A 12,016-nucleotide genomic window follows, 5' to 3' on the forward strand; every position below is an offset into this window, starting at 1 on the left:
ACGAGAATATTACTATGGAATTTATCTCTTTATAAAGAGCTTCCAAATCTTTCCCACTTTCCATGTGTGATGGATTTTAACTTCCTTATCTATACCCATGTGGAATGCTTCCACTTTCTTCCATATTTTCATGTGGGATGAGATTTCGTTATTCCATATCCTTAACATAAGATGACTTTCTTTATGGAATATTTTTATTTCCTTATAAAATGTTTTAATTTTATTTATTATTTAAATTTTCTTATTACATAGAGAATAGTTTTGATCCTTCAACTTTACTAAGTTGTCAAATTTGGACCAAAATTTTGGGGATGTTACATGTTCACCGAGCTTCAAACTTCATGAAGAAGTACGGTAAGAACAACTTCAAAGTTTCGTACGGGAATGGAACTGGGTTTGACAAGGATAAACTTTGGTGCTACAACTTTAATGAGACTGGGCACTTCGCGAGGGAGTGGAAAAATCTATCCAAGGCTGCAAACGACATCAAGATCACAGAAGTTTCTGATAGCGAGGGTGGAAGAAGAAGTGATAAAAGGCATGATCAGAGCTCCTCCTCTAAACCAAGAGTTCCCCGAATTGGTCATGGCAACTCATCAAAAGGAAACTCTAGGTCCAGCTCAAAGGCCATGATCACACTATCAACAGAAGTAACCAAACCAGATTGGGAAGATGACTAATTCATTGAGCTGATAAATCCTCTAACCTTTGCCGGCATGACATTTGTGGATGAAGACCAACCCTCGTCAAGCTCTACTTCTGAGGCGTACTAAACCGTCTCAGACATTCCCAATGTACACAAACTATGTTCTCAAGCTTGTATTGATAAAATAGAGAACTATAGGACTCATAACGCTGCCTTAATAGATAAAAATCTAAGCATTAGATGTCAGAATGATGATTACAAAAAGTCTAAGAAGATTTTTTCCACTAGGATTAAAACTCACAATAATGACATGGCTAAATTAAATGAGAAATTGTTTCAGTCTAACAAACTAGGTGAGTTTCATGAAAGACGCGTTGTAGAGTTAAATGCTACAATTGAGAAGCTAGAATTAGACTTAGCTCAAAGAAAGATAGTCATAAAAAGATTTGAGTTGGCTTCTGATACACTGAATTTGATTATTGGGGAACATATTGGGGATCGTATTGTATAGGCTATGATCACACAATAACTCCACCTCCATTTAATGAGAATTACACTAGCCTACCTAATTTTAGTTTCAATGTCCCACCTGAGGACGAAATTGGTTATGGTATTGGTCTTGTGCCAAAACCCAGAACATTTATTCCTCTTGTCTCCAAAATTGTTGATCTCATTCCTTTTTCATTTAGTTCTAATGGTAGTTTATCTTCTTCAGCAGGTCGTGTAGAAGAAAGTAAACGTGTGGAAAAGAACATGGGGTATAGAGAGAAAAGAGTTTTAAATTCACTTTTTGATTCTAGCGTGAATCTAAAACAATCATTTGATAACTTATCTATAATAATAATACTTTGAAAACTACTTTGAATGATCATGTAATGTGTGAGAGTGTTGATGTCGGCACTTCTCAAAAGGCTTTGAATGAAAATGATAGTTTTGCTTCTGATAGTGATTGTGAGACTATTTATGATGAAACTTTCATTAAATGTAATGTGATGCAAATATGGTTGATGAGACAAACATAACTAGTTGCTCATCAAGGGACTGTGAATTTGAGGAAGAATGTAATAGAATAAAAGTTTTTGAAAATGCAAAGGCAAGTACATCAAGTGAATATGTCCCACCTCACAAAAACTCTTTCTTTCAATCCACTAATTATTATGAACATCATAAATTACACAATCATTCTGATAACAACTACTATGGTTATCACCAACAAGATTATGTTAATTCATTTTATTCAAATGTTTTTTATGATAGAGGTTACAGATCAGATAACTTCCATGTTCCTTTCCAAGCATTACCCTTTTCACCACATCGTGTATATCATAGTTATGATCATTTCTATAAGGACTCTAAAAGAAAGTGTTGTTATGTTTGTGGTAACCAATTTCACCTTGCAAGACATTGCAAGAACTGACATAAACAACAAAAGGAAATGAACACTCGGTTTAATCAGTTCCGTTCTAAGGCTACACCAAGCTCAAGAACAAGGACTGATCGATATGATAGTTCTGCCAGTGAAATGTTTGTGAGATCCAAAAACAATGCCAAAACCAGAAGATCTTTTTGGATAACCGAAAAGTCAAAGAATCCACCTAAAAGAAATGTGAAAAGAAATCCAAAGATCGAGAGATCAGAAGATTTTGTTTTAAAACCTGGATGAAGACAGTTCAAAAGGTCTTCTTAAAACAGGAAGCATGCCTCTGCATGGGTTCCTAAAGATTGTTCTTCTAACTATGATACACCTCAAAGCTTCATAATTTTAAAAAATAAAATAAAATTTGGAAACTTCGTGGTTGACTTTCCCGAGACAACTTAGTCTCGTGAACCTGTGTCTAATTAGTTGCTAATGGGTGTAGAGTAAGTCAAGAAGGCCTGTCAACAATATTTGGTACTTAGATAGTGGCCGCACCCAACACATGACAGGAGACGAGCTCTTACTGTTTGACGTTCAACCGCATAATGGTGGACACGTTTCATTTGCTGGTGACATGGGAGGAAATATCTTGAAAAGAGGAAGAATATTAAACGGAATCCTGATGTTTGATGATGTCAATCTTGTGGAATAGCTTAACCCCAATCTTCTTAGTGTCTCCAAATTTGTGATCGATAGTCTATTCATGGAAACTGAAAGCTTGATCTTAAAACCAGGTTTCAAATTCTCCGAGGAATGAATTTTGATGCGTACTCTGAGGCATAATGATTCTTATGTATTAGACATGAATAGTTTTTATTCACGTAATACTGCCTCTATGGCATAGACGTCTTGGCCATGTAAGCTTTAAGAATTTAAACAAACTGGTCAAAGGTGAGCACGTGAGGGGCTGCCTGTCAAAACTTTTTCTTGCATTAAAAAATGTCTTTCGTACTCCAAATGCAAGCGACATAAGCTCCCTCACAGGCCCATGATTGTTAATACCATAGATTCCATTCTTCAACTGTTGCATATGGATTTATTTGGTGCTATTAATCCTTTGGTAATAGGCCAAAAAGCCCTTTGTCTTGTGATTACTGATGATTTCTCTCGTTTCAGTTGGACTTTCCTTTTAGGGCACAAGGATGAAACCGCACAGTTTTTGATCTGATTCATTATTCTTGTGGGGATGTAGATTGACAAGAAGGTGAAGTGTATTTGAAGCGATAACGGGACTGAATTCTTCAACCAGCCGATGGATGACTTCTGTCATACAAAAGGGATAGACCGCCAGTTCAGTGCCCCGTACACTCCACAACAAAATGGGGTAGCTGAATGTCACAACTGAACGCTGATCGAAGCTGCACGAACTATGTTGTTAGATTCTAAACTTCCATTGTTCTTCTGGGGTGAAGCCATCGGCGTTGCATGTTTCATACAAAACCATGTGATCATCAACTAGCACTTGAAGGAGACTCCTTTTTAAGTCTACTATAAGACCAAGCTGCAAGTCAACTACTTTAAGACATTTGGATGTCCATGCACTTTGCTCCATACATTTGCTCTCCCAAATCCTAAGTTTGTTGAAAAGGCAGATTATTGTTACTTTGTTGGATATGCACCCAACAAAACCGCTTATCGTGTCTACAACAAGAAGACTAAGGTGATAGTGGAATCCTTCAACATTGACTAGCAAGAGATTAACGCTATTAATGCTCGCGCGGGACCCAACTAGTTGTTTGACTATGACTATCTGTTCAATCAGTTTTATGGCATGTTTAACCACCCTCAGCACGCACTCAAGTTCCATCTTCTATACCTGAACCAGTTTTACTACAAACTCTTGTCAACAGCCTGAATGACGTCAACATGTATGTTAGCCCTTCCAACAGAAATGTTCAACCAACAGTTCTTCTTCCAGTTGTCAACAATCCTGCTCTTCAAATCGCTGATTCAACCGATCTGGTAGCCGTTGAAGACGCATCTAATTCTGACTCAGATGACTCGCACCTGTCAGCTGACAATGTGTTATAAGTTCAGACTGAACCCACAACCAATGGTCAAGTAGCCCCGAGTGTGGTTGAATCTCTTGCCATACCTCCTTCTTCAAACAACATTGTACAAGTTGATGCTGCTGAAGAACCCACTGCTGGTGAATCCGATAACACTGCATCTACTCCGGTTCCTGTAGATTTTGTTAAATTTGATGAGAATCTCTAGGATGGTCCCATTGCACAAGACAAGTGGTTGATCAACCTGACATTGTTCAGACAACCACTGATGTTCTAATTAATGCTCCTCGCATATTCCATCCTGTTGAGAGCCTGACAGTTGATCTTTAGGCAGGACCAGTAACCCAAGTAGAGGACATACCCAAGCTGCCCATTTAGAGGACACACCCCACCGAAAACATCATTGGTTGTTAGACCAGCCTCCCTATTATTAAACACTGCACCACGCGATCAGGGGGTTAGACATGGCCGCGCGGCGCGGCCATCATCAGATATCAGAAAGTTTTCTGATTTTTGACAGTTTAAGGCCAAGTTCACTATAAATACACCCTTAACCTAACCCTAAAAATACCCTACGAATCAGAGCCGAATTTGGAGTTTCTTGGAGCTTAGGATTGCAATATTTGGTGGTTTTGAAGGCAAGGAATCACACAGTGAAGCGCTACTTGTTCAAGAACGAAGACTACGGATATTATCGCCTTTAATATTTTGTTTCTACTGTTTTTCACCATGATTTATTTTATCATTGTTTTGTTTGATTTTAAGATGCTATGATAATTATTATAGACTGCCTAGGCTTATGAACCATCGTAGATTCTGATTTTAGTTGGATTGTTTCTTTTCGTTATGGTTTTATGATTCAGTAAACTATTTGATTTTACTTGATTGATGCGTATGTGCACTTGGTTTTGGTTGTTCTAGTTTTATTATTCCACATAATCCTTGGTGATTGTTTCATATGATAGGATTTTGTTAGGTCATCTACTGTGTGTTCTTGACTTGTTTATGATTGAATTCGAATATGATCATAGGGATAATATTATTAGTTAAACGAATAAAAGTGTGTTGCTAACCTAGAAAGCTGTAAGATGATAGGTTATTTTTAGATCTTTGTTGATTAAGATTACCGTATTTAGTTCTTTGTAAGGAGTCCGTCTAGGTTTGATTAATTAACCTTGTCTAGCGAGTCAATTGAGTTTATTAAATTACCTTTGATTTCCGTGCTATAATGTAGGATTTCACTATAAATGTACTCTTTTATAAATTACTTAGATAACCGTAAGAGAGTTTAATTTATAAACTGGTGTATCTTAAAACTTATTAGAAACCCATAGGTGTTTTCTTGAGAAGGGTCAGGGGTCTTGTTCAGGTTTTCTTTTTAGTGCCTATTTTACGATCTCAGTTCCATAACTATTATTTTCTAACTATTTGATAACTGAAACTTTGGGGATTCTAGCCTAGGTGGTTTTTCATTATCATCTGAATCAGTCAAAATTTCTTGTCTTGTGTTTCAAAATGACTATCGAGCCGGGGGTCTCACCGGAAGCAGCCTCTCTATCCCTATGGGGTAGAGGTAAAGCTGTCTACATCTTACCTTCCTCAGACCCTACCATAGCTTTGCTATTTGTGGGATATACTCAGTACGATGATGATGACAATATAGTTTATACCCCCCTTTAAATAATATTAATAAATAGTCGTATCAGTAAGCCGAGTCTAATTTGCTAGTCACGTAATTTAAAGAGTCTCGTGGGTTCTATATCCGAACTTACTTAGTTGTACTAGAGTCGACCGGTACACTTGCCGGTTAATAGTTTAACTTAAGTTTAAGAGTCTAAAGTATTACTTAGTGTCTAGATTAGCGTGTTTTTATTTGACTACTTTTAGCACATCAAGTTTTTGGCTCCGTTGCCGGGGGACTCTTGGCGATTGTGTTCATTAGCTTTGATTAGACTTACTTGCTAAATATGTGCTATTTGTTTGTTTTTGTTATTGAGTTGTAGGAGTCTAAGTAGTTTTTATTTTATTTTATTCTTCTTTTTGGTTTTTTTTTTCGAGTCTGTTTTGAGTCGTAGGAGTTAGGTTAATATAGTTTAGTTTTATTGCTTTAAATTAGTTTAGTTTTTCTATATACCGTTTGTTACTACTATTTGGTGCTCGTGATCCCTTTATGTTTAAGTTTATCTTTACAGTGATTGTCATGGAGTGTTACTACGAGCCCGAATTTTGCATGGTGTTTGATTTGATGGGGAATGTTCTCGGTTGTAAAGACTCATCTGGCGTAATGATGGATCACATACCACATCCAAAAGAGATATTACATGATCTCTTACGTGTCATCCATAGTTGTGATACAATGCACCACTTTCAGATATTGCAGAGGATTTTCGGCGAGGCTTAATGAGTAAAATACAATTTAATGAGCCAATGATCGAGTTTGAGGATGTTGGGTTGCAAAATCAGACAGAAGAGTTTATTCCCACTTGTGAGGACGAGTCAGATGTGGAGATCAGTCAAGTAACGGAGACGAAAATGGACATTGAAGTCCCACATCTGATTTTACAGGTTACTTTTATTTGACTACTTTTAGTACATCATTGATAATGAAGAAGGAGATTAAGAAGGCGATAATGAGGATGATGATCCTCATGACAATTTTGATGAACCGTGTAATGATAGCAGTCATGGTGATAATGAAAGTGGTGGTGATGGTGCCGCTGGAGGAAATAAGGCGAGTGAACCACAAGACTCGCCAAATGAAGCTAGAAAAGTTAGAGACACGGACGCTGCGCTTGAGACTGAGATCACCTCAGTCTTTAATGTTTATTCATTTGCAGGTACCGACCTTACTGTTCAAGAAGTCGTGGAACAATAGGAAAATAATGATGATGATGATGATGATGATGATGATGATGGGATTAATTACTCTCTGAACCCGGATACTCCGGTTCGTGTTGAGACTGTGGTGGCTCTCCCTGCTCAAACTCAGACCACTACTGTTGCTGCTGATGTTGATGAATCGTCTCAAACTCCAAGGAGACGAAAGAACAAGTCATACTCAATCAACAATCAGGCAAGCATTCGAGACCGCAACTATCCCTACCTGGATGACTCTTCGATCGTGTACTGCAAGTGGCACCCAAGCAGATAAACATGGGCGATTCGTTGAGCCAACAGAGATCTTACTTACATGCATTTCACCAATATGCATACTCTGTCTGAGCTCGACATGAACTACTTTAGAAGAATAGTGGGCCACTATGTGACAGAGAAGGAACTCAATGGATGGTTCAACAGGTTCTTGAGCAAGCAGTGGAAGAAGGATTACCCTGATTTCAAACTCAACAAGGGTAAGTCTTCTGTCATCCAGCAAAGATTGATCCCGCCACAGGAAAGAAAAATAAGATGTGGCGATACAAACTCACAAGGAGGGGCGAGCGATCTACTATGGTGAACCATTCTTGCCTAACTTGTTCGAGCACTTCATTTGTTGGGAGTTTGACAATCAACTATACAACTGCGAAGACGACTTTGATTATGAGACCGACTGAAGACAAGAGCTAACGGATTAAATACTAAAGACTAGAGGCGGATTGTAGGGCCCTGTTTTGTACAATAGTCTTTTGTATTTACTTGTTCTATTAACATTGTACACTAGTTAGCTTGTTGGTTTGTTCCTTCTATGTTTGGGCACGAGGTCATGTAAACAAAAGCCCATTGGGATGTAAATAATGTTAGAATGGTGCATGGAGCTTGCACGATAAATGGTGCAAGCCCCATGCATAACATAACCCTTTTGCAAATCTTATCCCCTCACCAACTCTCCTCTCTCCCTCACCCTTTCCTCTTCGGGTAGTAATCAACCAAACAAGATCCGAGATCTCGGTTCTCTACTAGTGATTTCCGCTAGCTAGTAGTGAGATTGATCCAAAAACACTAATTATTTGTTGTGTGATCCGTCCATAGGACCTACATGTTATAAATACAACATGACTGTGTCATTAAGAAGGGGGCAGTATAAGAGAATTTGTTGGTAAGTAAAACAACGTTCTGGCTCAGCAATTGTTCCATATATAACTACGTTAAATAGTTTTTTAGTATTGTTTGAATGCAACTAGTTTACTGAGAAAGTAAAAGGTTAGATCTAATCAATGAAACCTTATAGTTCTAATAATATGCTGGTTATTGATAAGGATTCAAATTTAATTATTCAAAGTCGAAATTGAAATCAATAAGATGTATGTGTTACTATAATACTGGACCACTTATTTACTTCTTGTCATGTATGTTGCATAGGTAGTTCGGCAAAACATTAGTAGTTGGTGCAAGGTTAACCAAACGTTTGTCTTTTAGGATAGAGAATTAGAAACTCGTTCAAACTCCACAAGACCATATTAAAAGACAAGGTTCAAAACAGTATATCACCGCGTTTATAGTAATTACTTATTGGCGTATTTGGATGGCTAGGAACAAAGTTTAATTCTCATACAAAATGTCAAGGTTGGAAAGATTAGAGAAGACATCAAGTTATTTAGTTTTTCATGGCTCATAAACACATATATCTTCTTTGGAATGATTGATATGTGATTTCTCTTTCTTGTAATCTGTATATTTTCTTCTGTTGTGTTGCTTGTCCTTGCTTTTTCTTCGGCTTTCTGAATAAAGTTTTCCTTGATTTTGAATTTAATTAATAATCCGTATGATATTTTACAAATCCATAGCATGCTATCTATTAAACAAAAGACAGGCTATTTTTCTTGCGGCTTGTGCTACTTGCAATAAATCTGGTGGGTGCTCCTTCCCTATAGCTACAACCCCACATAGCATAGGCCATAGATTGCTATAACTCATTTGATGCAACTTCCTAGAGGGGGGACGTACACACGAGTTCAACGCCCTCCACATCTACCGCCTTAATTAACTCGCTCTCTCTTACCAAAGGCCTTTTGGCTAACTGGTACCGAGTTGTTGAATAAGGCTTTACCTTTTCAAGTTAAGGGTTCGAGTCCTAATCGCGGGTTTTCTTCCCCACTCTTATCACATCGCACAAAACCCATCCTCACAGGTAAAGTTAATATATAAAAAGTTTCTAGTTTTTATTAAAGATGGAATTTTTTCATTAATTAAACTTTCATGCATATAGTGAGACAACGAAACATTGATATTTTGTAATCTTTCCCAAAATTGTTTCCAAAAGATGTTTTTGTAGGCCCCACTACTAATTAAGTACGAAAATGAGGCATGCAAGATATAAAATAAAAGATAAATACAAGACACAAGAATAGATCTTAATCATGTGTTTTAACACTAAAGAAATTAGACACGTACACTTATAAACAAAATGTTAGGCCTATGATCACTGCGATTCAAAATATACTATAAACGAGATACACTATTTTCGTTAAATATAGGACAACTATTTTCGTTAATTATTCTAGTTGAGTCCGTTGTTTAGGTTCGGTTTGATTAAATGTATGGTTTCACAATACAAAACTATGTATGGTTAAACATTTGTGCAGTATTTAAATGTATTCACTATTGAATACACTACGTACGTGATTATTATGTCTTCCCTATAACTAAATAACTAACGTTTTTGTTCGAAATTTTAGATTATTCATCGTATTGTGTGTTTGCCAATAAATTTGTATTCACTAATAAATACACTATCAAAAACCAAGAGAAATGCCCTGGTGAATCATATTCTAAATTTACATGTTTGGGTTGATTACCAAAATTTTCACCTCTTCAAGAATTTATAATGACAGCTAAAAAATGATTCTTATGTTTTCCAACTTTTCAAAAGTTTTTGGTGTCTCTTGTTTAAATCAAGCTCTCTCTCGATCTAGTACTTTATAACAACTATATATTGTTTAAAATTGCTTGTGGGCTGAAAAGGCTAAAATAATTAAAAAAAATAAAATGTACGGATTGCAAGGTAACTTAAATAAATGAATTGCACCCTTTTTGACCAAAATAAAATTTCACTTGGAAACTGAAATAGTGAATAACAAGATCTTACTTGTAATAATATCATGCATGGAATATAAAAAACGTTCTTGATATTCAAATAAATAAAATAACCTACCAAATATCATAAATCATAACCCTAAAGCAAAAGAAAATCATCTGGCAATGTATCCATTTGAAAATCCCAAAACGAGTCATGACCAGTTCCTACTTCCGTCGCTCTAGCGATGTTTGTGGATGGTGGTTCCATCACTGGAAACCGAAGCTCTTCGGGTGGGTCAACCAGGAAGAAGGACCACAAGGATGCATCATCGTTGCTAGTGGTATTAGGTGTCTGGTCAACCAGATTGTTCAATGAGAAGTCATTAGGTGTTAATGTGTACAAAGTGTCATGATCATTTTCCACCTTGTTAACTGTTGCATCCGTGGCGGTCATCGATTGCTCCTCGGTGTGAATCTTCTTCTTTCGAATCTCATTTTCGATAGAAGAAGAAGAAGAAGAGAAAGACATTGTAACCCGATCATCACAGCCGATTAAAAGAGGGAAGTTAACCTTAGCACGAGAGCCATGGAACTTAAAAGCCGCTCTATCATAAGCCAATGCAGCTTGCTCGGGTGTGTCAAAAGTACCTAGCCATAACCTCGCTTTTTTCTTCTCCGGGTTCCTTATCTCGGCCGTGAACTTCCCCCACGGGCGTCGTCTAACTCCTCGATACCGCCTCCACTCCACCTCTCGGGTTCCCCTATCATGTGACAACGGCCTTTTATTCTTCTTGACTTCATGTTCCGTGTTAGTTGCTTCGTGTTTGCTTGATTGAATAAAACTCGTGCAAAAAACCGGTTCACTACCCATTTCTTCTGATCCTTACTCGTCTATTTCCCCACTTTTTTATGGTTCCAAGTTCTATACGAGTAATATGACCAATTTCTAGTTTTGGTCTGCCTTCAATGTCATGCAACAAAAAAAAGACTAGAGAAGCTTTATAGGATTGGGATATTAACTGTTCATAAGTTATAACACACAACTACACAAGGCTACATGTATATATACCACAATAGCCACTACTATACACCTAATATTTGGTCCCCAAATTTTTAACATGTGAGTGGAAATGGCCTATTGAATAAGAAAAATAGATAAAATAAAGCACGTGGATGTCACATCATTATTAAAAATGCAAATTACCGAAAAGGACACCTAACCTACGTCTATTTTCCATTTGTGATCCCATGTGTTTTTTCTTGTCTAACTAAAATTATATAATTTACAATTTTAATTAACGTAAGAAGTTCTTATGTATTTTTTGGATAGATATTTGTTTGGTTGGCATATTGTGCCTACACGTCAAACACTTACCATTCAAAAATTATTTCAAGGAATTGCACAAATTTTAGGTTATTTGTCTTAATTTTGAATGTATTTAGCACATACTAAGATGGGAAGGGGCGTAAGCGGGTATGCCCATGCGAATATAACCGTTGTGTCAAATAGGCATTAACGTACATTGCCACCACCTGTTTGACATTGAAATTGGGTATCCAAAGGGCCAAATATTATAGTTATAAGGGTGAGTCATTTCCAATAAAAAAATTATACCTTATAAATGCATATTATATATATCACTTTTATTTTTCGAACACACTTTCTATAGCCATTTTCTCTATTAAATTTTATTTATGTTTTCCTAATTTTGATTTTTTATTTGAATTATTTAGATTTTTTATATTTAAATAGATGTTTAGTTATTTTTGTATCTTTAATTGTTTATTTTTGTGTTTTTAAAAAATAAAGAAAAAGATTAAGGATATTTAAGAGGAGCGTTGCGAGATTAAGATGCTTTATGATACTTAAGAATGTAAATAATAACGTACTTTTATTGTTAGCACTTTTATTGTAAATAATACCGTATAGTTACTTTTTTTCTAATATTTTATTTATTCAAACCTAGATTATAATTCACTTTTTATTGTATC

The 12,016-nt window shown here is 36.4% G+C and overlaps 1 protein-coding gene across 1 annotated transcript; it reads right to left on the minus strand.

Moving 5' to 3' along the window:
• Positions 1-10,051: 10,051 nt before the first annotated feature.
• On the minus strand, positions 10,052-10,943 carry LOC143621716 (uncharacterized). Its single transcript, XM_077093051.1, has one exon. It carries the CDS (start codon positions 10,893-10,895, stop codon positions 10,182-10,184), a length of 714 nt encoding a protein of 237 aa, XP_076949166.1. The 5' UTR covers positions 10,896-10,943; the 3' UTR covers positions 10,052-10,181.
• Positions 10,944-12,016: the final 1,073 nt, after the last annotated feature.

The sequence above is a fragment of the Bidens hawaiensis genome, unplaced genomic scaffold (genome assembly GCF_021521415.1).
Source record: "Bidens hawaiensis isolate Kalapana, Puna unplaced genomic scaffold, B.hawaiensis_p1.1 tig00002935_1, whole genome shotgun sequence".
Taxonomy (NCBI): domain Eukaryota; kingdom Viridiplantae; phylum Streptophyta; class Magnoliopsida; order Asterales; family Asteraceae; genus Bidens; species Bidens hawaiensis.

What these genes read in the sequence shown, in the direction of transcription:
- LOC143621716 (XM_077093051.1), bottom strand. Translation starts at nt 10,895, where the DNA reads ATGGGTAGTGAACCGGTTTTTTGCACGAGTTTTATTCAATCAAGCAAA.